The 27,860-nt window shown below is 45.8% G+C and overlaps 2 protein-coding genes across 2 annotated transcripts in view; one reads left to right on the plus strand and one right to left on the minus strand.

Annotated features, from left to right (window-relative positions):
* The window catches only part of SMARCD2 (SWI/SNF related, matrix associated, actin dependent regulator of chromatin, subfamily d, member 2), a 37,389-nt gene extending 19,449 nt beyond the window's left edge, over positions 1-17,940 (plus strand). The window contains exons 3-13 of the mRNA XM_066631336.1: positions 4,943-4,985; positions 5,767-5,889; positions 6,163-6,282; positions 7,186-7,281; positions 9,064-9,165; positions 9,819-9,980; positions 10,884-10,981; positions 11,691-11,826; positions 13,913-14,035; positions 16,174-16,275; positions 16,654-17,940. Coding sequence (XP_066487433.1) covers positions 4,943-4,985; positions 5,767-5,889; positions 6,163-6,282; positions 7,186-7,281; positions 9,064-9,165; positions 9,819-9,980; positions 10,884-10,981; positions 11,691-11,826; positions 13,913-14,035; positions 16,174-16,275; positions 16,654-16,707 — 1,159 coding nt within the window. The 3' untranslated portion in view covers positions 16,708-17,940. The remainder of the gene's footprint in view (positions 1-4,942; positions 4,986-5,766; positions 5,890-6,162; positions 6,283-7,185; positions 7,282-9,063; positions 9,166-9,818; positions 9,981-10,883; positions 10,982-11,690; positions 11,827-13,912; positions 14,036-16,173; positions 16,276-16,653) is intronic.
* Positions 17,941-18,634: 694 nt separating this feature from the next.
* PSMC5 (proteasome 26S subunit, ATPase 5) lies at positions 18,635-27,688 on the minus strand. Its single transcript, XM_066631337.1, has 12 exons — positions 27,613-27,688; positions 26,332-26,403; positions 25,684-25,753; positions 25,379-25,476; positions 24,498-24,554; positions 24,125-24,355; positions 23,164-23,290; positions 20,764-20,954; positions 20,307-20,405; positions 20,030-20,140; positions 19,199-19,285; positions 18,635-18,806 (listed from the first exon to the last, which is right to left on the minus strand). Exons 1-12 carry the CDS (start codon positions 27,673-27,675, stop codon positions 18,753-18,755), a joined length of 1,260 nt encoding a protein of 419 aa, XP_066487434.1. The 5' UTR covers positions 27,676-27,688; the 3' UTR covers positions 18,635-18,752.
* Between the last annotated feature and the right edge of the window lie 172 nt (positions 27,689-27,860).

The following is a 27,860-nucleotide window of genomic DNA, read 5'->3' on the forward strand; positions in this document are numbered from 1 at the left end:
GGGGGTTAATTTGGCTGGGTTTTTAAAAGTAATCCCCTCTGTTGCTACTACACCTGCCAGTGAGTGAGTGAGTGAGTGAGAGCGCAAGAGCGCGAGCTCCACCTTCCTCCAGGTGTTCTGGCTACAGAGATTTTTGCCCCCCCCTTCCCCTCTTCAGCCTCTTTGCTGGCTCAGGGGCTCCAGGAGTGTTACTGTTCCTTTGCAAAGGGAACCTCTTCCAGCGCTCCAGGGCTATTTCCCTGCCTGGGCGAGGCAGAGCTTTTTGCAGTGTTTTGGGCTGCCTGGAAATGGATCGAGACAGCAGTGCAGGGCAAAGGAGGCAAAGGTCTGTGTGACTTTCAGTTCCCCCACCCCATTTGAGTTGAGAGAAATCTGCAGATAAAAAATCCATGGATAAATAGGCTGCACCTGTATTTGCCATATCCCTGCATCTGGTTTCAAAAGCAATTTCTTTAAGCTTCTGAGAGCTTAAAAAATTAGCTTTTATATACCATATGTCAAGTGTTTTAATTGCTTCACATAAGTGATTTCAGTGGCCTTTTAAAACAGCCTTGTAAGGTAGACATAGTCTTTTGAGTCTAAAGGTTGCCAATACAATACTAATACTAAGGTAGACAGGGAGCCATTTAGTTATTTGATTTTTCTCTGTAAACCGCTTTGTGAACTTTTAGTTGAAAAGCGGTATATAAATACTGTTAATAATAATAATAATAATAATAATAATAATAATAATAGACAGATATTATCCCTATGTTGCAAAAGTGAGGCTGGGAATGGCTTGTCTGAGGCTATTCAGTTAATTGCTGAGATGACTTTAGAATAGAGGACCCCCCACTCATGACTCAGCTCTATCAGAATTAAATAATTGTCTCAACACTTCATCTTTTTTGTACAAAACTAGATGTTACAGTGGTAAACCCATGTGTAAGAATCAGGAAACATCTAGATTGGCCTACAGATAAAGAATTCCAGGTTGTTTATCTTCTTGCTTTTCTAATCCAGTTATTTATAAATTTTTGTTTGTCTGGTAAACTAGAGATGATGACAACCCTGGTGCTGTTTATGTGACCACTTAGATTCCTTTTGTTTACTCACTTCACATTGCGATCCATGACACGAGTGTGTAAATGAATTGGAAGTTGAAGGACGTTCAGAGGTTGTCATCCTAACTGATCCTGTAACTGATCCTGTAAATGGGCCCGAGACATCTGGCTGAAGCCAAGAGGGCTCCCACCACGTCCAGACTGTATGTGTCTTTCATATGTGGTGGTCGTGAGACACTAACTGAGGGTAATCAGCAGCTCATTCTCCCCCACTTGTTTTGATTTGAGATGTTGCCTCCCTTCAGCTTTATTATGCCCTGGATTTTGTTTACACAAGCTGCTTCAGCTGAATTTGGCTGCTTGCTGATCTCCTCCCACAGTGTACTGCTAGCCCCTTGCAGGCCTGGCTTGGCCCGATTTTACCAGCTGTTTTTGAAAACAAATGAGATGCAAATGACATTCAATTTTTTGGCAAGTTCTCCTCAACCAGTTTGTTCCAAGAAAGGAGTTGCATGGAAACACAAACAGCTGTGAACATCTGGCATCCAGGTTTCGGGGGCCAAGTTCTCTGCACAATAGAAGTGAGTGGTAAGGCAAGAGCAGGATGGAAAATCTGTAGGCTCGCTGAATGTCACTTCAGTTGCCCAGATTTACTCCTGTCATTTTGAGCCTTGTGCCTGCACTTCTCCTTCTGCAGTGGTCAAAGTCATTGTTCTGTTTTCTGTGTGATATGTTCAAAATTAGGTTCCTGCTGGACAGTCAGAAACATGTTTCCTTCTTTTTTTTCTTTCATCTCTTTTCAACTTTTATATTATAATCGCAGGCAAATAAATATATGTCCAAATAAATGAAAATTGATACAAATATATTAAAGTAACCACATTAAAAAGTTTCATTCATTCTAGATCTACTGCTAATACAGATACTAGACTTATTTTAAACATTGCATAACCACTGAGTGTATGAAGCTGCTTTGCAGTGAGTCATACTATTGGTTCATCTGAGGGCCCAATCCTATCCAACTTTCAGGCAGTGATGCAGCTGCAGTGCATCCCCAGGATAAGTGAACAAACATTCCCTTAACTTGAGGAGGGCTATCTGACTGCACTCCCACTGCACGATGCAGTATGTGTCCCATTGGCATGGCCGCATCAGTGCTGGAAAGTTGGATAGGATTGGACCCTGAGTAGTATTGTCCACCCTGAGTGGTAATGGCTCTTCAGGGATTCAGAGAAGGATCTTTCAGAGCATGTCTGAATAAATGAAAAATCTGAGACATTTGCAAGTTGGTTTGAAACTTTAAGCTGGTGAGTAACTTTTTCCATAATAGTAATATCCCATAGTTTCAAAAAACCGCTGATGTTCAGCTGGTGTTTGTTTTTTTCATTTTCCATTGTTGTGCTGTTGCTAGATTTGCTGACATGAGAATATGAACTTAAAACTCATATTTCCATGGCACATTTTGGATGACATTCACATTTAGAAGCACAGAAGGAATCCGTTTTTAATTAAGCCCATCCCTGCAGTTCTAGTGGCGGTGGGGAGGAGGTGGTCTAAGAAACACGGAATACTTTGCTATCCAATCTAGTAACTCTTTGTGGGCTTATAACATATCTAATCTGTGTGGGAGATGTTTCTGAAATCCTTAACAAAGTTTTGCAGCACCTTAAAGGCAAAGCAATTCATTTGAGCATATGCTTTTAAATTCTGCAGTTCACTTCATCAGATGTATGCATGCAACAGGCTGCAATTCTGTACACACTTACTTGGGAATAAGCCCTGTTGAATGCTGTGGGACTTCCATCCCAGTAGATATGGATAGGATTGTGCTTCTGGAAGCTGAGCTATGTAGTTTTGAGATGTCTGCAGTAAGCAGAGCTTGTTCCCCCCTGGCCCATTCTGCCCTCCTGTTTCTTCACTGCCCTCATTCTTTATGTAGTGCTTTTTGACATGCAAGCTCTATATAACCTCTTTTTCATTTTCCTGACCACTCTGCTCTGGTAGACCACTGTTATTCCTGTGTTATGGAACAGAAGTTGAGAGATTGTGATGTGCTCAAGGCTACCCAAAGAAATGAAGCCAGGTCTCTGAGATACACGCATTGGTCCCTTGAAGTGGCACAGCCACATCGCTTATAGCCCTAGAAAGCCAAACTCCTTGAACATTGGCATTCCTGGAAGCATGGCGATGACATGTGACATCATTGCCTTGCATTGAAAATGACACCAAGCCACAGCATAGCACCACAGATCCCTTAGAAGGAAATATTGGGTACAGGTCCACTGTACCTGAAATACAGTAAGTTTTAGCACAGTTTTTAAAGTTTGTATCAAAAAGAGTATGTCTTCATGGAGTCTGCTTGCCATTACATCCCCTCAGTCTTTCCTGTTATATGGATGAAAAGAAAGCAGACTGTTCATCCACATCTGTGTCCCAGCAGAGGAAAACCTGTGCCCCCTTCAGCTATCTGCTGCCAAGTTTTTACTGATGGCCATTTTCCAGGGAATTGTTGACTTCAGGTCTGCTGCTACTTTGATATCGGCCACAACCAGAAACCTGATTGTTTGGTTCTTTTTCGTGGTCTGCATCAGTCACATGCAGTGGAGTTCTTGGAAGCCTCTGGAGCTGCTTTGAGCATTCTACCCTTGTGCTCGAGTGGGGGATCCCCAGCATGTTTGAGAGACCTTCGCCTGGAAGGTGGTGTACAGATAAATTTGGAATTTAAAAGGTTTCCAAATAAAACACGTGGTACCTCTTTCCCCTTCCTCTCAGAAATACTACCTGCAGTCAGCGTTATATATGATACAGAGGACCTCATAAACAATGGATCAAGGTGCCTATTAAAAGAAGGCGACTCCTGGAAGATTCAGGGAAATGTTTTGGACAAATATTTATTGGAAATTCTTTTCAGTAATGATGTCACTGAAGTTCATAAATATCTGGTTCATAATATGAATTTGACCAATTCATAATGCTCCAGTGTATTATGAAACATCCACCATTTTCCCAAGAAGTTCCTCTTCAGCTGGAAATATGAAATTAGGTTGTTTATATGTGCAAAAATCTGCTCAACGAACAATTAATCAGGCAGTTCAGCAGACTGCAACAAAATGGAAAACATGTCTTTGCTTTTTTAACTTAAGTTGAAGATTTTATTTGTCTTTGCCCAGATCTTGGACACCAAATGTCCATGAAACAGCTGTGCAAAAGCCCTTGAAGGATGATTTATTTGTTTTCAAATCTCTTGGGAGATATTAACCCATTGGCACAGTTATGGGGAACTCCCAAGGCTTGGAAACAAGGGAGTTGGGCAATTCCTGAGTTTATCTAAGCAATAGGAAGCTCCCCAACCTAACTGACCTACAGTTCTAACATCTCTGTTTGATCTGAAACTCTTTAAGCTCTTTCCCCTAAACTCTGTAGGGTGTGTGGGTGTGCTTAGCCTATGGTAAGGATTAAATGCAAATCGGATGCTTTTATTATTACAGCTGTAGAAATGTTTAACTGTAGTAGCTGGGGAAGGGGTCTGGTAGTGAAGAAACTTCTATTATAAAGATACCTAACTTGCTTTTAACATTGAGGCTATGGAGAAGAGAGTTCAGGAGGGAGGGAAAATCAGTGATTGCATTTTCAGCCACCTCTTTTTAATGCCAGTTTTTATTGCTTTGTCAGACAGTTCAGAATCAAGTGGACGGACATTTGCCTGTCACTGTTTAAAATGGGGAAAACATTTTGCTGCTACAGGAAGGTTTGGCTTATAAAATTCCAAGCATAGTATATGCAATTCATTCCAGTTGCAGAGTTTTGGTTTTACAGTGACACCTCACAGGGGTCTTTAGTGCAGGATTCTGGACAACTTCTCTCGCTAACAACTCTGTGCTCTGTACAATTTCTTGCAGACTGAAAAGGAGAAAAATGGCAGACAAGGTCCTACCACAAAGAGTAAGTACTTCTTCTCTGGGAGTGCTCCCAACTTGAATGAGAAGGGAGGTAGGGCAGTGGGCATGTTTGGCAGAGGTGTGAAAAAATGAATCCTGGGGCTTGGACGTCCTTCATCCAAGTTCCTTCCACAGCTAGCGTATAGGTGTGCAGGTGAGGGAAAACAAGATGTTCTTGTGTGTGCAGTGGGAAGAGAATAGACCCATTACTTTGAAGGAGGTTTGGAGGTTTTGCTTCTCTTTTAGTGAGTTCCTATCCAGGCAAAATGTCATTCGAAGGGGCTGGCATCTACCACAGTCATTCCCATTCAGCGGATGCTGGGTTGGCCTAGGAAGTCTCAATGGTTGATGTCAAACTTTGAGCAGTTCCAGCTATTACAATTGTTTGACGAGCTTTGAAGTAAATGCCATCAGCTTTGAAGTGTTAACACCAAGGACTTACATTGGTAGTCCTTGCAATAACCATGTGAGAGGGTGGCAATAGTTGTGAGATTGAATCACACCTGTCCTTGATTAAAACTGAGGACAAAACTTTCCTGTCCCCATCTTCTTTGTGAAATGCAGAGCAAGGAGAGGCCTGTTTGCCAATGGTTGGGGTCACAATAGAAATCCTGCCCAGCTTACGTTTCTGCATTGTCAAATTTAATGGCCGAAGTAATAATTCCCCTTTATATTTCCACCTGACAAGTTATACTTAACTGCTTAATGTCACAAGAGTGTTGTCTCAGTTGAATCCATAATGCTTGCTGAAGAAGTTGTACCCTAATAGGCTCTCTGTTTCACAGATTCGGGAGCTAGTCCCAGAGTCTCAGGCCTACATGGATTTGCTGGCCTTTGAACGAAAGCTGGATCAGACCATCGCCCGCAAGAGGATGGAGATCCAGGAGGCAATCAAGAAACCTTTAACGGTATGCACAGGGATGGTGGAAGACGGAAGTTAGTCAAGCTGTTCAGGGGTAAAGGGCCATAGGGTTATTCAAGCCTTTCAGGGTACCCCTGACAGCCAGAGGCCTCAGTATAGATACAAATTCCCACCAATTACATTTACTCCTCTGCTAACTCAGATTGCTCTGAGAAGATGACCCTGGTCCCTGTAATTGAATAAGTCTGCAGGGCCAGTGTGTGTGTTTGAGTCGATTCCACTGCTGTATTGTAGTGAACGTTTCTCTCCAATTCTTTAGCAAAAGCGGAAGCTGCGTATTTACATTTCCAACACCTTTACACCTGGCAAGGAGGAATCTGAAGGTGGTGAACGCATAGCCTCATGGGAACTTCGTGTGGAGGGCAAACTCTTGGATGATGTAAGATGAAAAGATTCCTTTTGATAGGTGGCTTTGTGGCAAGTTGAAAGTGGTTAGTGTGAGCTTTCTCTCAGATCAGATCAGAATAACTTTCCCACCCTCAGCTGTTGACTTGTTGCCTCTAAACTGTGTTTACATGCAAAACACTTGTGTGTGAACTCCCTTCATCTTGAGCAAGTGTCTGTCCATAATGTAATAGTAGCCCCATAAATCTTTTACCCCCTCCCCGTTCCAAGTTTGGCTTGACAAATTTGTTTTAAAAGTTCCAGATCACCATTGTGAAATATCAGTCTCCTTATTTCTCACAGCAATGTCATGAGGATTGTTCCTTATTTTCAAATTGGTATTCTCACCTGGACCATATGCTCTACAACATTTCTAACTTTCCCAAAATTTATTTCACTTCAAGTCTCATGACCCGCATTTCTCCTCAAGGTAAACTTTTTGGGAAAACGCCATGGGTTGTATTGAAAGTTAGTTAGAACTATAAATATCAAAATATATTGTTGGCGGAGAGTGTTGGGCTATGGAGCAGAAGGCCAGAGGTTCGAATCTCTTCAGCGCCAGAAAATTTTTTATCTCCCTATACTGAACACTATCTCCTGATCTTGTCTGATCTCGGAAGCTAAGCAGGGTCAGGCCTGGTTAGTACTTGGATGGGAGACCGCCTGGGAATACCGGGTGCTGTAGGCTTATACCATAGTCTTTCGAGACTGAAGGTTGCCAACCAGATTGTTGTCACGGATTCACTCCAAATATTGTGCAAACCAGATGGTCCCTCTCTTCTAGAGATGGCACCACTCATATTTCCCTCGACTGAGAGGTACATTTGGCATCCCTATACTTTCTATGGGTTTGTGAGAGGCACAGAGCCCTAAAACTTACCAATGCTTTCTATTTCAGCCAAGTAAGCAGAAGAGGAAGTTCTCCTCCTTTTTCAAGAGCTTGGTAATTGAATTGGACAAAGAGTTGTATGGCCCAGATAACCACCTGGTAGAGGTAGGTGCTTTGGTGCTTGTTTGTGCTGGGAGACAAAATCAGAGAGGAACTCAGCACCTTCTCTGGAAAGCAAACCACCTTGCCTGGCAAGCTGACCTACCAGACCTTGCTTTTTGGGGAAATGATGGAGGTGGGGGAAACTCATGTGTGGAGAATATCTTCACAGATGCCATTAAACCCTCTCTGTTCCTTCACGCTTTGCACTACAACTGTATGTTGGGTAAACTCAGTGTCTTCATTCAGAAAGCTTTGGTATTAAGTAAGGGTGCATTCCTAACTTGCGCTGAAAGCAGGCAAGCCAGCGGGCCTGTTCTGCATCCAGTGCAAGTTTGGGGCCAAAAGCAGCACAGCCCGAGGCAAGGGGAGACCTTTTCCCCTAACCCCATGCTGCAGCGGCCCCAATGGGTCTACTCAGATCTGTGCCACCTGACAAGATGGTGCAGATCCAAGTAGAACGGAGTGGCCACTCCGCCCCACCCAGGAACGGTGGCTAGACCCCACCCCTTGTTCCCTGTCCCAGAATGCCTCCTTCCCGCCTCCTCCCCATCCTCCCCACACCCTCCCAGACCCCTGCATTGGCCAAACTTGACCAACACCCTCTCCCCAGAGCCCGCATCCGCTCTGGGAGGTCAGTGCATGTCCATGTGCCAGCCTATCTCCCTATCGAGTGGCACAAAAGTGCTTCATGGCACTTTTGCGACACTCCTGGGCTGGTGCAAGGGACTTGCATCAACCCAAGTGCCTTCCTGGATTGTGCCCTAAATAGCATGGAATAGTTTCTAAGGCTAATTTTTAAATACTGTATAGCCGCTGCATGACACCAGCTTGCTGATGGAGACCCGGAATGTGTCAGAGATAAGGGAGGAAGGGGAAAGCAATGGACATTGACTAGGTCAGCGGACTTCAACCTTTTTCATGCCATGACCCCAATAAATTTTTTTTTAATTGAGACTGAGGACCCACTATTGGTCTCACTTCCCTCCTGGGATCCTGTCCACCCACACCCTGCCCCCCTCATTGCCCACTCCCCATCCTTCTTACACCCTCCCAGCACTGTTCTCTGTAAGCAGATATTTTTATTAGAGAGAGCAGAAAGTGACTGTGAAACCTGGTACTAAGAACATAAGAATAGCCCCGCTGGATCAGGCCAAGGGCCCATCTAGTCCAGCTTCCTGTATCTCACAGTGGTCCACCAAATGCCTGAGGGAACTCACAAGACAACAGACACAACCTGTGGCCTGGTGCCCTCCTCTGCTTCTGGCAATCAGAGGCAGCCTGCCTCTAAAACCAAGAGCTTGCACATACCTACTATGACTTGTAACCCTTAATGAACTTGAAAGCTGTTTTAGCACAATTGCCAAGAACCTGAGCAGGACTGAGACACAATCTCCTGGTACGTGAAGGGGTACACAGGATGCCTCCCCTTTACTTAGTGGTGCTCTAGTTCAGTGGTCTTCCACCTTTTTCATTCCTGTAAGTTCCTGCCGCCCTACAACTGAGGCTTCGCAACCCCATTGGGGTCCTGACCCAAGGTTGAAGAACACTGGGCTAGATTGTGGCCCTTGTCTGTTCTGTACCTAGTTGGTCTTTTAACAATCTCAGTTGGGGGAAATAGCTTCTAAAAAACATTTAGATTTCTATCCCCACCCATCACAAAAGCAAGTGGTTAAACAACAACCTGAACGATAGTCATTAAAATATAAAATACTGCATAACAAAATAATTTGTACCCCCACCCTTGTGCCTTGCATTAAAGTGCTCCTGATGTTTTTCCCCCTCCAGTGGCACCGGATGCCTACAACCCAAGAGACGGATGGCTTCCAAGTCAAGCGCCCAGGCGATGTCAATGTGAAATGCACCCTGCTGCTCATGCTGGACCACCAGGTAACAAGAGGCAGGCCCCTGCAGTTGAGAGCAGGCAACTTGCAATGCCCTGTCTAGTTCCTGACTGCCCAGTTTGGGGAAGGAAAGTAACACTAGTACTTGGTGAGAGACCTGCTTCCTTTCATAATCACACATCCACTTGGCTCCTCAGCTTAATTGAACGGGAGGGTCAGGGTGGGGTGTCTGGCTGTTTGTCAGTATATACAGTTCTTCGTCTTGTATTTGTTTTCAGCGCACCACTATGTTGTGCAGGATTTGCATTCCTCATAATTTCAGCTTTTGTGATAAAATAAGTTACTACTCTTAGGGTCATGAAGATACACCTGTGAATAGCAGGCACTGGGTTCAGAGGCTGGTGCACTTGCCCCAACAGTGCAAATGTTCTATTAGCATTTGCAGTTGATATTAAGTATTCTTGTCAAAAACCCAGACTTCATGTTCTGCCTATGGATTAGAACTGGGTTTTGGAGACCTGGCCATAGTCCGCCTGAGATGCTCCATTGGCTATAGGTTGGTCACTCTTTCTTGGTGGTTGTTCAAGTAGGTCCCATTCTCCCTTTCTTTTTGGAGACAGAAATAGATTGCAACTTGGGTTGGAATTGAAGAGGTGCCTACTTCAAATTTATGTTAACCAGATAGCATTGACCTTGCAGCCCCCACAGTACAAACTGGACCCCCGCCTGGCTCGCTTGTTGGGTGTTCACACACAGACTCGTGCCAGCATCATGCAGGCCCTCTGGCTCTACATCAAACATAACAAGCTCCAAGACAGTCATGAGAAGGAGTACATCAACTGCAATCGCTACTTTCGCCAGGTCAGTGAGTCGTGGCCTGCCTTCCCTTCTCCTCACCTTTTGGCAGCAAGATTACTATTCGTGCATCTGGTGTTCTGTGTGGTGCAGGATTTGGCACCCTGAACATCTTTGCTGCCTGTTTTTGCTTTTTGTGTGTTAAGTCATCAAAACCTTCCTTGAGCCATGGTAGTCAAGAGTTTACCTGACTCTTCTTATCCTTTTGTTCCTACTTGTGAATTCTGATCTAGGCCTGTTTGTCTAGAGCAGTAGTGTGACTTATTGAGAGCTGGAATCCACCTCAGACCACAACATAAAGCCCACCTTCAGGGACCCCAGTGGGCAAATGAACAACTATAGTTTCTCTTTTTTTCCTCTCTGATGTCAGTGAATCGACATGTGCTGCCACTGTGTATCTTCTGCCCCTTCTTGACCCCTTGGAAGGAAATGAGTGGTATGGTGGCAGCATTAACCCAGTTTTGATAGGTGGAGAGGAAGAGAAAGTGAGGTGAGACCAGGCCAGGCAGAAGGAGTATTGCCGCAGGGGAAGTGGGTGTAGAGACTAGGAGGTCTTGCTGGAGATTGGAGGGTGCAAGCAATCCCTCCAAAGCCAAAGTCTCTAGATTCACCTAATCTAGGAACCCTTGCTCTGACTACCATTCCAACTATGTAGGCCTGAACCTCAAAACAAAATGGTGGTGATAGCACTACTGCAGTCTAGCTGAGGTTGAGTTGCAATCAACTTTTGAGTTTCATCCCACCTTTGTAGAATGCTGTTTTAATATTTCAGTATTAGCCACAGTATGAACATAATTCTGAGGATTAAGAAACCCCAAATTGTGCCTCTGAAGTGCTTGCAGCTTGTTCTTTGGGGCAGGCTATCCCTTGTACCAGAGGGTCCAAAAATGCTTTGTGCTCTTGCTCTAGATCTTTAGCTGCATTCGCATGCGGTTCTCTGAGATCCCCATGAAGCTGGCGGGGCTCCTACAACACCCAGATCCCATTGTCATCAATCATGTGATCAGGTGAGTTGGCACTGCAGGAGTGAGAGGAGAACAATTTTTTTTGCCCATTACTTGTGGTCCCACATCTGCCTTCGACATCCCATGTGTTTTCTGAGTTCCCATCTGTGATGAGGATGTCAGCCTACTTCATGGAGTTTGTGAAGATAAGCTAAAAGGTTGATAAGAAATAATGTCATGGGAGGGTAGGGTATGACTCTTGGGCATCAGGAAAGAAATGCTTCTACTGATGTAGCTATGGTAGCATCTTGTCTTTAGTGGGTTTTTGGATATTATGGTCATTTGTTCCTTGTGTTCTTTTGAAAGGGCTATTTCAGATTACTCTTGGAGTGGGTTGTATTGGGAAGCAATTCTGAGCTTTCTTTTTCCGTCTGCAAACTGTTTGGGGTTTTATTGCTTGCTTTATGTTTAATTCCAGTTTTTTATAAACTGCAATTGTCTAGAATCTGGGAAAGGCAGTAAATAAATATTTAAAGTAAATAGCTCCTGCTGCCTCTGTATTGATTTGCCTGCACTTGCTTGTAGTTGCATATTCGATTTTGGATATGGGGTACCTGTTCCACCCAGACTGGCTGCTGTTTCTCCTCTGAAGCCCCAAGGGCAGATCTTAATTCAGAAGGCCTAAAGTTTATGGGTAGTAGTGTTAGAGCAGTTCACATGGAGATAATATCCTTTTGGTCATAATCCCAGCTTCTTGTCCCTATCTCCCTAGCGTGGACCCTAATGATCAAAAGAAGACAGCCTGCTATGACATTGATGTGGAGGTGGATGATCCTTTGAAGGCCCAAATGAGTAACTTCTTGGCCTCAACCACTAATCAGCAAGAAATAGCCTCCCTGGATGTTAAGGTATGGTTTTGCCAGCCAAGGAACAGGATGGAGACCAAGCACATTTCCTTTTATAGCTTGGTGGCTGGTGTGATGTGGTGATTGCTGCTGACGTCTCATTCAGCACACAACTCCCTTTGCCCTCTGGAAGGGGGCACTCAGCCCCACAATTCTCATCACTTTGTCAGAGCAAGCTTCTCTTGGATATGAGAGTTCTCTGGCTGGGTTTCTGTATGAATTTGGTCCAGTACTTCATATGGATCAGTACTGTCTTCACTAACTGGCAGCAGCTCTTGGGGTTCCAAACAAGAAATCAATCTCAGCCCTGCCCGTAGATGCCAGGTAAACTTGCCCTGGCTCTCTCAACGTCTTCCAAAGGTGAGAGTGCCACATCAAAGGCGGCAGGATGTGACGGGTAGGTTCTATCTCTGTCCAAGAGAATACACTGCACCAGGATATGCTGCTCCTGATTGTTATAGATGGCTTTTCATGCAGTGTCAATAAATGGACATCCTGGGTCAAGGCCCTCGGTTCCTGTCATTGGGGCTTCCCTGAGGCTGGAGAGAGGCCTGGGAACTCCTATGACTGCTGGCTGAATCCTCAGCCCTGTGGTCCCAATAGGGCAGTGGTTCTCAAACTTGTGGGTTGCCACTCACCAGTTCGGGTAAAGTTTCCCGTTCTTTTAAGGGGCGGGGGAAGGGGAGAGGCAAGGAAGCGATCCCCAGGATTGTGTCCATAAGGGAGGGTGCTTTTGACTTCCAATATGTAGGCAGGGCTGCAGCAGGCTGCAGGAGGTGTGGGGAACCCTGTGCAGTCCTCCACAGTGCTCCCCGAGGCTTGGAAAAAGCAGGTGCAGAGCACTTCCGTTTCGCAGGAGATGCTTTGCTCTTGCCGTTTCCAAACATTCCAAGCCTTGGGGAGCACTGCGGAGGGCTGCGCAGGGCTCCCTGGGAGTAAATCCTGGGGATCACGTCGCTGCCCTCCCCCTCCCCCACAAAGACTTACTGAGGGAGTAAAACTCCCTCAGAGTTTGAGAATCACTGCAGTAGGGGATTGTAGCTAGGGCTCGTAGCTGCATAGCTTGGCTAAGTCTCCTGCCTCCCCATCGTCCTGTCCCTCTGGCCTTCAGTGTTTCCTCACTCTTCTACTTTTTTTGCCCCCAATTTGTTTACTCTGCCATCTCTCAGTCCCTCTGAGTCTGCTCCAGGGAATCTCCTCTCTTTCCCCACCAATACTACTTTCTACTCTGCCCTGCATTCTTTCTCCTTGGATTTGTTCTTGTTTCTCTGCTCTTCACATTATTTTCTGCCTCACTCCCTTCATTGTTCCCATCTGTGCCTCCTCTGTCTTTACCACATCTCCTTTCCCTTCACCCCACCAGTCCCTACTTTTCTTGAGATCAGCCACCGTGGCCAGCTGCACCCTTTCCCAATCAGGCCTTCTCTGAAGAGGAAGATCTGTGGCAGATAGAAACCAGTGTCAAAAGCAATACATTGTGTCTGAGCAGGGACAGCCTAAGACCTCCTGAGGCTGCATGCCAAATGCTACCCCCTTACCTGATGCTGTGCTAGCCTGTTCTCCTCCCAGGCTCCAGTGCTCTCCCTCCACACTCTCCCCTCCACATTTTCTCTTCTTCTCTGCACCCCTCTTCCAACCCCAGGAGTGAAAAGAGGAGAAGGAGCAGTGGAGGCAAGCTGGTGGACAGAGATTGATGCCCCTCCACCAATCTGCTGCTTGAAGCAACCCCCTCATTTGGTCTCATGGATGAAATAGTCCAGTCTTCTTATATCTGTAAAGAGGGGAGATTATGCAGAGCCCCTGCATAAATGGCATATGAATAAACAAGCAAGGTAACCTAACTTGCTGAAGTATTTACACAACAGAAATGGCAGGCATCCTTAAGCCCCACAGGTCTTTTGTTTAGTTTGCTCAGTCTGTCCCAAGGGATTAGGGCAGGTTTCAGTGAATATAGGATAAGAAGTTCCTGTGCCTTTGCTTGGTGTGCCCTCTGCCAGTCCATTGCAGCAGTGTGGTTTAGATCGGTGGAGTCCTATTTACCCCTTGGGCAGTAGGTAACTGGAACACAAACTTTCTCCCGTACATGCAGATCCATGAGACCATTGAGTCTATTAACCAGCTGAAGACACAGCGAGACTTCATGCTGAGCTTCAGCAACAATCCCCAGGACTTCATCCAGGAGTGGATCAGGTCTCAGCAGAGGGATTTGAAGGTAAATACTGAGACTAAATCTTATGGGAACCATGTCGCAGAGCAAAACAGGACTACATGTAAATGAGAGGAGGGCATAATGTGACACTTCTGGAGCTCCTCCTGCATGATATGATTTCTGGCATTTTGCAGAGGTCTGTTTAAAAAAAACACCAGTAATCCTTGTTTCCATTTGAAAAATCCTTGTTTTTCAATAATCCTTGTTTCCATTTGAAAAAAAAAAATCCCAGGCTACAGTTCAGCACACCATTATTTAAGAATAACATCCATGGGATCTACTTCTGAGTAAATATGGTTTCAACAATGTGCAACAGCACTTGCTCACAGTCATTCCTTGTTCCTTGTCTCTCTGCTGTGAATTGAATTGCACACTCTCAGTTATGTGTTAGAAGTTATATGTTTTATGTAGAATCTCTGGCTTAACACACCAGGCACCTTAAAGGATTTGATGAATACAGTGATTCTCACATATTTAGCACCAGGACCCACTTTTTAGAATGAGAATCTGTCAGGACCCACCGGAAGTGACATCATCAAGCAGAAACATTTTTAACAATCCTAGGCTGCAATCCTACCCACACTTACTCAGGAATACGTCCCATTTACTGTCATGCAGTCACATACCATGGTAGCATCAAGTCTAATATATTAAAAATAAAATATTGAAATGACTGGGGACCCACCTGAAATTGGACCCAGTTTGAGAAACACTGAATTAATGGTTCTCCTGCAGGGGTTCTCAACCTTTTTTCACTTGCATCCCCCTTGTCAGCCCATTTCCATAAATTGTACCCTTCATATTAGCTAAATGTTTGTAATTAATATTAATAATATAAGTCCTCGTTTCCTGTATTTGAAAACCCATACTTCATGTATTCATCACAGTATTTTCTTTTTATCTGTTTGAAGAACTGAAGACTATGCTTTGCACAGTTTTGCACCAGAAATGTCCTGAAAAATTGTTGGTGATTTACCACTTTCGACATATTATGTTTCAGCTTTTTCATTGTGCTCCAAGCATTCTGGAGCACTACCTGCCTTTTTCTGCCATTATTCAGTTCTTTTGCAATTACCCCTAAAGGTCCTGTCATGTATCCCAGGTTGGGAACCACTGTTCTGCTGGTGTATTGTTTACAGTGCACTTATTTTGATAGTGTTTACAAGAAGGTTGTGAAGACCAGAATTTTAAAAGTTAATGAATAAAAATATATCTTACGATTTTACTATATTTTTTTAAATAAATTAGAGACTACCGTTCTTGGGTAACAATTACAGGTAGGTTATTTTTCAGGATCTGGTCTCGGGTAAAATCAGACAAAACTATAGTCAGACACCCCCCTAAGTTTAACACCTGACTTATCTGAGGGTCACAGAACATTCCATGATTTTTGACTCAAAACCTGCCCTCTACTTATCTGTGAGATTGACTTATAGGCAATCATCTGCTGTAATTTGCTCTCAAATTTTTGGTATAACATGGTCAGACACAGTAAAAAATATTTTAATGTATCCGTTTGAGATGTGCTCCTTTTCAAAAATATAACTTGCATGTAAAACAAAAGGGGCTTGTGTTTATGAACATTTATATCCTGCTCTCATATATGACATAGCCGCCTACCTAAGGAACTGAACAGTTCTGTTCCTTTAGCTTCAGCAGTGTTGCAACATCAGTCACTCCCAAACCACTCATTTCATCCATGTGTTTATAGGTATTTGTTCTGTGCTAGGCATAGTTCTCTATATTACCCCCCCCCCAAAGGATAACATGTTCCTTTGGTCTTCTGTCCATCTATCCCCTTCCTGCTTTTGCTGCCATATCAAAGCTCCTGAGTTCATTGACTCTTCAGGTCAGAGTAAATGATGCAGAGCAAATCAGTACTGATTTATTCTATTTTATTCCTCGTGCAAGCATGTCACACAAACAAGATGTTGGCTATATTGTCAGGTTTGGTAACTTTTTGGAGGCGTACTGGCTGGAAACTGTTAAGGCATCTATCAGATTCAACAAAAACATTCTTTCCCTATCCTTGACCAAGACCTTTTTCTTCAGTGATGCGTTCCCTGTACGTTGCAGTTCTTTTGGAGATTGGCAGAAAGAAGCTGGTTTCCCTAAGATTTCTCTTCCTCATCTTCTCGCAGATAATCACAGATGTGGTTGGGAACCCTGAAGAGGAGAGACGCGCAGAGTTCTACCAGCAGCCATGGATGCAAGAGGCTGTTGGGAGGCATATCTTTGCCAAGGTTTGGAGAAGCTAGTTCAGCACAGCCCTAATAAGGCTGTCCTTGGGATTCTAGGCTCTGAATATCTTTTCATCTTGACTTGGCCAGGGGGAGGATGCAGGACCAAAACAGTTCTACTTTTAGTGTTTTCTCAGACCTTTGCACTTCTCTTCCACTCTCAACCCATTCTCCATTTTGTTTTCAGCAATGGTAACAGAGGCCACAGCTATTCTGTCCCTCCTGCCCTATTATGACTTCCCTCAACTGCGGTGGGTGGGGCAGGGAAGGGAATGAAGCAAAGGAATGGGGGCATCAGTCTTTGGGGCACATAAGAGTCTGTGGGGGTACTTTGTTCCCTCCATCCTGTTCATTCCTGTTCACCTTATTGGTGTCTTCCAGGTCCAGCAGCGCAGACAAGAACTGGAACAAGTGCTTGGTGTCCGCCTGACCTAGTGGTGCCACCTCCATCATCTCTTCTGCATCCTGTGGTACTTCAGAGTGGACGTTTGTCCATAATCTTTTGCCCCAATGGCTGGGGGAGCTCTGCCGCCTGCCCCTGTTGCTCTCAGGGGAGAGGCTTATTCAGTCCCTTTCTGGAAATATACAAGGCTTTAAGCCACCTCTTACCAAGGGAGGTGAGCTCCTCTCCTTCTCCAGACACCTGCCTCTTCCTTTGCGCTTTGCCTCTGGGACACTGGGAATTTTTTGTTTGAGTTGCCTTCTACCTCTTAGCTGAGTCTCAGCAGCCTTCTTTGGAAACCCAGCAAGGTTGCTGCTGCAGCTGCTTTTAACCAAAGCTTTGTCCATTCCAGATGCTGGCTTTGCTGGCATTTAGTCTTTGCACTCTTTTTTGGGAGCAGGTTTGTTTTGTTTTTTGTACAGAGGAAGGTTGTTTTATGTGTATGGGTTAGCCCTTTCCAAGCATTGCATCCTTAAACATGTGCAACTAGAGTTATCTGTTGAAAAAGATGGGGTGTTGCTCAGGTGTTTGCTATTCTGTTGATGACAATCAGTTACTAGTTTTTAGCCTCCAATATTCTGTGAGATTATTTAGAACAGGGCTGGTTGAACCCTGGCCTGAGGGCCAGATCCAGGGTTCGACTGAATCCATCTGCGCTGTGAGCGGACCTTTCTGTTCTGCTCCAGCACCACACAACACCCCCTTTGTTTCGGGGGACAGGGATGCTCTGGGCAGTCACATCTGCCCAGATGCCCTGTTGCATGGCCTTCTGGGATGCCGGACAGATGACGTTACTGCCCAGAGCATCCCCCAAATGAGGGGGATGTCATGTGGCACTGGCGCAATGAAAAGCAGCAGCCCAAATGGGGACTGCTTCTCCGTTGCACAGCAGTGGCGAATTTGGCCACCACTGATTCAGAAGATGACTAATGGGGACCAGTACTCTTGTGGGCAGGCCTCACTAGGTGCTGCAGGAAACATTCCTGAGGATATCAACCAAGGAGAGATGGGTGCAATTTGCCTCAGTCTTTCATGGGTCCCCCTCAAGTGCCTTTACTCTTTAAATTCCTGGCCTCTCAGCACTTAATCTGGAAGGTGCCCTTCCTGCTTTCTGGTCCTTGTCTTGAGATGTACAATTGTCCAAGTAGGAGTTAACGGAATATTATAAGTGAGGATGTTGCATTACCAGTTTCTATGTTGAATATTTTCTAATAAAAATACTCTTAAGCAACAGCTTGTGTGAGACTTTGCTTCATCTTTTGCCCTAGGAGAAGAGACTAAGAGGCTGTTCTCTGCAAGTACTGAGAAAACAGAGCATCAAGTTCATTTCTTTTCCTACCTCCCTATTACCTACCAATAAACATCTTCATACAGTAGGCCCCTGTGAGCAACAGTTTTACCATACAATCTGTTTCCATGCAGTGCCACTTTATTTTGAGAAGGTGTCCTATAACTGACCATCATACTAGGTGTGTTTTCTAGCTGCATAAAAGTGTGAACATGCAACTTTAGCTCTTGCTTTCGCTACAGTGGTTCTCAAACTGGTGGGTTGCAACCTGCCAGCCTGAGAACCCCTGCTCATTGGGGGCTGCTTTTTAACATAACTTTTACTTGCTGTCAGGGTCCATGGGAGCCCCAACTCACTTATTATTAACAGTATTCTGCTTTAGTGATCACAACCAGGAAGTGAGTTGCAATCATTTAACATTCTACAAGCTGTGGGGGCTCCCTGCACCTCCAGCAGCAAGTAAAAGTTAAAAACACTGCAGTGGCACAATCCTGGGGATTGTATCACTGCTTTCCACCCTGCCCCTGCAGAGACTTACCTTGGCTCTCAAACTCATGGAGAGTTTGAGAACCAGTGGACTACTAGGTTAGACATAACTTATCACCTCAAACAATAGGATGACTCCTTTGATATCCAGGGCTGTTAACACTCAATTTTATTACAGGGAAACATGAAATAGGGGTGTACAGGTTAGAGGAGGAACAATGGCCCACCAAATAAGAAATAGCAGCTTCTGCCCAAGCAAACTCTTTACTTCCAAAGCTTCTTAATAGACATGTTCTTCTCACTATCTTTCTGCATCACCTGTTAAGGAAAAGGAGAATAAGCAACATGGCAAGAGGTCCATAAGGGAAGAAAAGGAAGATGCCCAGCCCATCTTAATCTTAAGAAACTTCACTGCCATTACATGGGGTAGTTACATATGCTGAAGCTTTAAAATGAGAATTTACAAGAGTCTGATGTTGAATTGAGTAGCAACGTCCCTTCACAATGCACTTCTCAAAGATTAAATTTCAGTTGACTCTTATCCTAAACGCACAGCAGATGCAGCTTTAGATAATCAATGTATCCTGGGATAGTCTACCAAAGTTTTCTCACTAAAGGTCCAGGGCAGGTAAAAGCATTATTTTACATTGTTCCTTTTCTCCCACCCCTTCTCCCAAAACTACCCCCTCTTACATCCACAACCACCGTACCTTTGCTACAGCCATTTCAAAGTCTTCTTGTGTTACGTGTACCCTCCTCTCCCGCAGTGCATACATTCCAGCTTCTGTGCATACACCCTGCAAACACACATCTATAAGCCTCTTATAGAAACTGCTCCACAAATCCCAAAAGGAACATTCATAGTTACTCAGGAACAAAAACAATGCTATAGATATCAAGCACAATTGCCTCTTCTCCTGTTCAGATGGGCCTGCCTACACATACCTATTTCAGTGCTATAGCAGCCATTGTCCCATGCTAGAATTCCCAAATATCACTCTCCTTTTCGTATCTCCTGTGGAGACCTAACTACTCATGGAAAGCTACTCATCGGTTTCTTTAAAAATGCAAAAACATCCCTGAACAAAATACCACCCACTGCTGCTTTCACAATGGATGCTAAAAAAACATGATCGTTTCTAATGTAGAGGGGGCCTCTGTAGTTATGGTTTTTTCTCTGCACACCACAGTTCAACAGATACACTTCAGGAAGTCAGCTGATGATTTTTGAAGCGTTTGGAGAGTGCTTACAAGTTCATAAGAATCTCTTCATGATTCAAACCAGAGTTTGTGTCTCCTAAGGAACTATTGGCTTAGTATAGCAAAAAGTGCCAAAACATTTGAGTAGTGTGGGTAAAACATCAGAGAACTAGAAGATTTGAGTATCTTTGGCTGAAGTGCCTTCTATTCACTGTTGCAAATGGACAAGGCACAGGGAACACTGGCCACAAAGTGTTCCCTCAAGGATGTCTAGGAGACCATGTTACTCAAACTTTCTTCGAGACAATAGGGGATTGGCAGATGTTTGGCATTCCTCTTACCTTAACCTCAGCACCTGAAGCCCCTGGCATCAGCTCTGCAATTTTACGTAGATTGATCCCCCGTGTCAGGTTCATTTTACGGGAATGAATCTTTAAGATGTCCAGCCGAGCCTGTGGGGGTTGCAGGATGGGAAGAAAAGGTCCCAGTCAGATAATACAGTACAGCATACAGGGGACATACCTTGAAAACTGCTCTGTAGAGAACAAGACTAGCTTTGAGAAGAAGGCAGACAATGGTGAGTGACACAACTTTGGCCTCCTGTAAGTTCTCCCTTACCTCTTCATTTGGGGGAGGGAACTCAATTTTTCTGTCAATGCGGCCAGGACGAAGTAAGGCTGAATCCAAGATATCTATACGGTTGGTGGCCATGATCACCTAAACAGAAAATAGATTTTTTTTTTTTTAACAGGGTGGTGTGAGTGTACACCCCCAAGAAGTCATGAAAATACACTTCCCTTCACAACACTAGCTATCACTCATATTCTCTCTCCTGTGCATTCCTAACCACAGCCACCCACTCCTACTGTCCTCCATCCGTCTCCTCCCTCTTCCCATGATAGAGGTGCTGTTAGCGACAAGACTTCATGGCCATTAATGCAATAATCTAGGGCTACATGCCTTAAGTCCCTGAAAAAATTAAAATGGCGCCAAGGAAATTTTAATCATGCAAAGTAGATAATTTTGCATAATCCATAACCATGATGGGAAGGTGTGGAATCTCGCTCCTACATACCTTGATGTTCTTGGTAGCCTCAAAACCATCCAGCTGATTGAGCAGCTCCAACATCGTGCGCTGCACCTCACTGTCCCCACCGGAGCCGCCCTCCAGGCGAGAAGAGCCAATCGAATCAATCTCATCCATGAAGATGATCGAGGGAGCATGCTCCCGGGCCATGACAAAAAGCTCACGCACCATCCGTGCACCTGCCACCATGAAACAAAGAAAGCGCACTAAAGCCCCAGATCAGTGGTTCCCAAATTTTTTAGCACTGGGACCCACCAAAAAAGTTTCACTTTACCAACTGCTCAAGCCTCTGTTGCTGTAATGATTGGGCAGCAGTGCTCCCCGCAAGAAGCACATTGTTTAACCCTTGAGGCACATAGCCTAATCTGCCTTACCAGTTTCACAACCCACCAAAAATTGGACCATTACCATGGGTGGGCCACAGACTCACAATTTGGGAAGCATTATCCTACAGCAGGGGTCAGGGAACTTTTTTACCTCTTACCCCCCAAAAAATTTATAAACGCAGACGTTACCCCCTTGATTTGCATACAACAGAATCCCTCATACAGAGGTGTAGCTGCCCCAGTATAGGTAGCCAGTAGCCAAGTGATGCCTCAGTATAGGTAGTCAGTAGCCAGATGACCCCCCAGTATAGGTAGTCAGTAGCCAGATGACCCCCCAGTATAGGTAGTTAGTAGCCCGGTGATCCCCCAGTATAGGTAGTCAGTAGCCAGATGACCCCCCAGTATAGGTAGTTAGTAGCCCGGTGATCCCCCCAGTATAGGTAGTCAGTAGCCAGATGACCCCCCAGTATAGGTAGTTAGTAGCCCGGTGATCCCCCCAGTATAGGTAGCCCAACGATGCCCCCAATAAAAATAAATAAACAATACTCACCTTACCTCGATCCCACGTCGGTCGGCGCGGCTTTTCTTCTTCCTCCCGCTCTGTCCGCTCGGCGGGAGACACTGACGGCCCGGCGCTGTGTGATGACATCATCACTACAGCGCCGGGCAGCTCCAGTCTCCCGCACAGAGCGGAGAGAGTGGGCGGCTGCGATACACGCAGGCTGTGGATACAGCCTGAGTGTATCGCCTGCTCCCTTCCGCTCACCGCATCTGAAGGTGAGCGGAAGGGAGCAGGGCAGCGGGCGGTGTGCACACAGCGCACCAGCCCGCTGCCGGCCCCCTGGAGCGGGTGCGCTGACTCCCTCCGCTACCTCCTCATTACCCCCAGATTTTCACTTTTACCCCATTTGGGGTAATTTACCCCTGTTCCCCGACCACTGTCCTACAGGATAACTGCAGCACCCTCTGCTGTAGGAGAAAGGAACACCATCATCATTTCTATAGCCTTTTTAAAAACACACTCCCCTGGTTCGTATCAATTTTTATTTATCCTCATAGCCCCAAATGTATCTCCCAGAGCCTGGTTAACCTGGAGCTGCATGTCTAAAAGACATCAGCACAACACAGTGCTCGCTCTAGAGGAATTGATTGGATAAGGTATGGCAGTTGGAAGCCTGGACACAGAAACTGAAAGTTGTATCTGTCCCAGAATAGAGCTTGCTGAAGGTTCCAGATTTTCCCTTGCCACTATTACTATGGAGAGTGTTCTGCTGCCCTCCTGCAGCAGGTTAGCCCCACGTTAACCTTTGAAGCTAAAGAGCAGTGCATGGATCAGCCTTGCAGTTGAACTGTACTTTCACTCCCTAGCTCCAAGGTTGGAAGGAATGCTGGAGGTTTCAGCTGCTGCATTGCTGGAGCGCCCAGAGTGCCTTATTGCTGAAAGGCCAAACAGATTGGACCCCACCACCAGGAAAGGGGTGGGAACTTCCTTGACTGCTATACGCTATTTGCAACAAGCTCCAAGCACACAGCAAGCGCAGAACCAAACCTCCAATCCTTTCTGCCCTCATCAGCTCTGTGCTGGAGGGGGTGAACTTTGCATTTGCTGAGCACTTGAAGCCGCATACAAACAGCTGAGCTGATAATTCTTCTGCCTTGCTTCTACATGTCTCCAACATAGAGGGCAGAGGCAGATGCTTTGCTTTGGCCTCTATGCATGCAAGTGACCTGGCAAATGCAGTGACCAACAGACAGGATCCTGGCCCGTTTCCCCTTGCAGTTTGCAGTCAGAGCATCAAATTGTCCCTCAGCGTGCCTTGCCTTTTGGAGGTCCAGCATGAGGTCAGGGAAAAGACCCTGCCCCTATAAGGAAAAGGGTATGGTGTCATAAATGCCTGACTGACCACCTGGGCTAGCCAAAATTTGTTGACTCCTGGACAGCCCCTAGAACCACCTTTCAGCATTTTGTAAGATAAAACCATTGAAGGGCTAAGTAGGTACTTAACTTTTTCAGAGAAAAAAGGAAACTCCGGGGCCATTCTTTCATTTCCCTCTCACTCACCTTCCCCAATGAATTTCTGCACAAGCTCAGAGCCAGAGACACGGATGAAGGTACAATCTGTGTGATGGGCCACTGCTCGGGCCAGCAGTGTTTTTCCAGTACCAGGGGGTCCGTACAACAGCACACCCTAGAACAGTGATACTGCAGAGTTAGCGTTGAGCACAGAAAGAATAAACCAGTCACAAGAGCGCACCACTCTGGCAACTTGACTCCCAGACAACTGCCCACTCTTCAACTGACATAATCAAAGGAGCCATTCATGCCTGGGAGGTCTATTGAGCGAAAGTTGCATCATGCTGCAGGAGCCACAACGTAATGATCGCCAGCTCCAGTTTAATACACCAGAACTGAAATGCATGCATAAAGCAACATGGTGATGAGAACATACATTTCTCTCAACGAATAACTAGATTGCAGCCACATGTCTGGGGTCAGATGGACACAGCAGGACGTCAGAGACTACTTTCAAGTAGGCTTGAACACTGCTTCGCTTAAAAGTTGTCCACTGGGTAGGAAACCATTGTCTCCCATAAAATGTGGTGGGGGAGAATCTAGGAGAGCTATCCTGTAATAGATCAGAGCACTGGTTCACCTAGTCCTGTAGTGTCTAAGTGTACTGGCAGTGGCTTCTTAAAGACTCAGGTAGAGCCTCTCTCAGCTCTGCTTTCAAGTTCCATTAAAGACACTGGGGACTGAACTGAGGGCTTCCTGCATCAAAGTATGTTCTGTGGCACATCTGCCATCAGACACACTTCTCCTTAAAGGAAGGTTTGGAGGAACATGAACAACAAGTGCTGCTTGTTTTTCAAGATTCATGTTTCACTACCTCGTGCAGGGGAAGTCAAATTCCAGCAAGCTCCTACCCATCACTCTAAAGCTAGCCTGCCCCAAGGAGATGGTGCAGCAGAGACATTACGCATGCAGGGATAGACTTTCTGAAACACATTCTCCTCTCACTTGCCTTGGGCTGGGCGATGCCCAGAGCCTCAAAAAGCTCTGGATGTTTGACAGGCAGCTCAATCACTTCCTTGATCTCTTTGATCTGCTTGTCTAGGCCTCCAATCATCTCATAGGTAGAGTCTGGCACTTTCTCCACCATCATCAACGAGACCAGGGGGTCTACCTTGTTTGGCAAAATCTTATGGAGTGTGTAGCTGTCATTCCGCAGGGCAACACGGCAGTTTGGGGTCACCTGGACGGTAAAGAGCAAAGTGAGCTGCAAACAATGCTGGCAGCCCTGGAGTTCCAGGGGACTCTTTGAAGGTAGAACATCCCCAAAACCAGGAAAAAAAACACACACACAAAGCCAGCAATTCTGTAAAGCAGAAACTCACATCATTGATGTCTATGTTTTTATCCACGTCAACCACAAATTTGCCTTCTGGGTGCACCTGAAAAAGTGGAAGGCCAGTTCTCAATATAGGAACAAAATATCCATAACCTCAACAGCAAACAAGACAAGCCAAAGAGACCAACAGTCCACACAGTTCTTTGGAAAATATATCATTTACCCACAAATGTCCCTTTTCCCAACTGCTTGCTGTGTAACATAAGCAGGAAATGTTCTAATCTATGCAGCTTGAAAGCACTGTTTTTGGAGAAAAACAAACAAATATTGAAAGAACAGAAATACTGATTTAAAACAGGCTGCTGACCATTTTGTACACAGAGTCAAAAGCTGAGTACCAACCTTTGCCACATTTTTCCACCCGCCCACCCACTAATTTTTGTGGTGTCTTCCAGAGCTAAGGAAGTGACTCAGAACTGTGAACTCGGAAGTCCCTTGTTCAAAAATCTCACTTCTGCCATGTTCTCACTAGGTGGCCATAGGTAGGTCACCAACTCTCAGACTCAGACACCCTTCCCATGAAATACAAGAACCATTATACTGGCCTCCCTTGGAATATTGCTGTCAGAATTACTGAGATAACATACACCAAGTGCTTTGACCATGCAAAAGTACTATGTAAATGTGAAAATGGTTGGCAACCTTCAGTCTCAAAAGACTATGGTATAAGCCTACAGCCCCCGGTATTCCCAGGTGGTCTCCCATCCAAGTACTAACCAGGCCTGACCCTGCTTAGCTTCCAAGATCAGATAAGATCGGGCACGTGCAAACACTTCTATTAACTTCAAACCACGGTCCTTCCCTACCAAAATAAGCTCCCATGCCCATCCCACATCTGAGTGGGGGGGGGAGGGGGGATGACAATACCTTGACAAGGACTTTCTTTTTGTCCATTGCCCTCACCACCTCACCTACGTAGGAACCCTGTTCCTGGAGGAGCTGCAGTTCCTCACGCAGCAGGCGTACTGGAGCGGGAAGAGAAGACAAACCAGCATTAGCACTACAGAGAGGAACAAGCCTTGCCACTCACCAGCACAGACATACTCCTGCTCTCCCCCCATCCCCCACAGAAATCCCTCAAATCTTGTTCATCCCCCACCCTGGTTATTCCCAAGCCCAATCCCTGGGTACAGAAGCAATGTTGCAGAGACACAGGCTGCCTCACAGCTTACCCTTGGCATTAAGTTCATTCCGCTGGGCCTGCAGCCTTCTGAGATTCTGGCTCTTCTCATTGACTATCAACTTGAAGGAGGAAAGGAGAGAGATGACACCTCCCTCTCAAACAGCAACTGACCAAGGACTACTCGAAAGTAGCACTATGTCCCTCCCAGAAAGACCACTACAGCAAGGGGGAGATCAGCCAGGCCAAAGAATAAGCTGCTACCGGAGACTTCCGTGACTACTGTCAGAGAACTCAGCTTTAGTTTGTCAGTTGGGATACCCTGGATTCTGCCACTAGCTAGGAGATCAAGGGGTGCTAGGTAGTTGCACCAGTCATCCCAGCAAGGGGAAAACCAATCTAGCATAGATTTCATCACACTTCAGAGTCTGTCTTTACTTCCAGATTGAAAGCCGGGCCATTGTCTTATTCTGATTACTTTTTTAAACACAGTTACTTAATGCAGGTGCTACAATACACAGCAGCAGGGAAGAGGAGATTTGGAACCCATTTAATTCAAGGATTCCAAAACTCAACATCAACCAACTGTAATTAACCAACCTCCTTCCTACAAGTGTATGAAACTTGTGCTGCCTGCTTGGCTCTGGGGAAGGAAACAATTTCAAGGCACCTCCCATTCTAGAAAACAGGAAAATCTCACCTGTAGCTCTTCAATCTTAGACAGGTAATACTGGCGCAGCCCAGTCCCACCCTTGCCTTCATCCAGCTCCATCTGTTCAAGATAAACAAGAATTAAGAAGCGGGACATCAGTTCAGACAAGGTGCCACTCAAATTTCCCTTTAAAAAGCACTATCTACTCACCCCAATCTTTCCACCAATACTGAGATTAGTTTCCCATCTTTCCCCAGCCTTTATCCGTGTGTCCTTCTCTTGAGAAACACCACTTTTAAGACTGCAATCTTATACTCTTCCATAGGAACAAATCTCACTGAACTCAATGAGACTTACTTCTGAGTAGACAGGCAAACAGGCTGCACTGTAAGAGCTCCAGAACTGTGACAACCACCCCTCCTCTCCATCATTTTCCTCCGCCCCCAAAAATGTCCTTCCTGGATGGCTATTGAAGTAACACAAGACACCTTTCTCCCTCCTTTCTGATATAAGGACACCCCCCCCCCCAGATGAATGATCAGAATTCCCCCATGCCAATAAACACCATTTTCACAAGAACATAAGAAGAGCCCCACTGGATCAGGCCCAGGGCCCACCTAGCCCAGCTTCCTGTGTCTCACAGTGGCCCACCAGGTCAGGGAACACACAAGACACCTGCATCTTGTTGCCACTCCCTTACACCTGGCCTTCTGAGGTAGCCTCCTTCTCAGACCAGGAGGTTGCACACACCCATCATGGCTTGTAACTTGTGATGGACTTTTCCTCCATACCTCTGTCCAATCCCCTTTTAAAGGCACCTAGGATGTCATCACCGCATCCTGTGGCAAGGAGTTCCACAGCTTAACTGGGTAAAGAAATGTTTTCTTTGGTATGCCCTAACTCTCCCAACACTGAGTGGGTGTACCCTGGTTCTGGTGCTGTGTGAGAGGGAAAAAAGCATCCCCCTACCCACTCTATCAATCACCATGTCCTGCGGCAAGGAGTTCCACAGACACTCAATTTGAGTGGGTGTCCCCTGGTTTTGGTGTTGAGTGAGAGGGAAAACAATACCCCCTATCCACTCTATTGATCACCAAATCCTGTGGCAAGCAGTTCCACAGACACCCCTCTGTCCATCTCCTCCACAATCTACACTGCAGCCCTCCATCAGACCCCCCTGCCCCAGGAAAGCCCCCTTTGAACTACACTCTCCCTCTCCTACCCCACTACAGACAAGCGCCCCCCCCCCGCGCGCGAGTTGCTCCCTCTCCCAGTGGGAGGGGGGAAAGAGTCCTCACAATGACTCAGCACTTCTGCAGTACCCCTTACCTGCTCCAGCCCTTCCGTCGCCATCTTCCCTCTCCCTGTTCCCACATTCGCAATACTGCGCATGCGCCACCTGAGGGCGGCACAACAATTCTGCTCATTCGGGATTCCACTATATACTTCGGGTCGTAGGTTGCAGCTCACCAGTCTCTGCCATGTGCGGGGCAAGAGTGGTGGATGTGCATAGGAACCAGTAAGTCAAGCAGTACTAGAAAGGAGGCAACGTTCGAGGCTAAAGGCTCATGTACTTT

This window comes from Tiliqua scincoides, chromosome 5 (genome assembly GCF_035046505.1).
Source record: "Tiliqua scincoides isolate rTilSci1 chromosome 5, rTilSci1.hap2, whole genome shotgun sequence".
NCBI lineage: Eukaryota > Metazoa > Chordata > Lepidosauria > Squamata > Scincidae > Tiliqua > Tiliqua scincoides.

Bases quoted from the DNA above. Each gene is read 5' to 3' on its own strand.
- PSMC5 (XM_066631337.1), bottom strand. From the start codon at position 27,675: ATGCGCAGTATTGCGAATGTGGGAACAGGGAGAGGGAAGATGGCGACG. The intron at 26,404-27,612 runs GTAAGGGGTACT...TATCTTGAACAG, and splicing joins CGACGGAAGGGCTGGAGCAG to ATGGAGCTGGATGAAGGCAA. The intron at 24,356-24,497 runs GTGAGTTTCTGC...TTTACCGTCCAG, and splicing joins AAAACATAGACATCAATGAT to GTGACCCCAAACTGCCGTGT.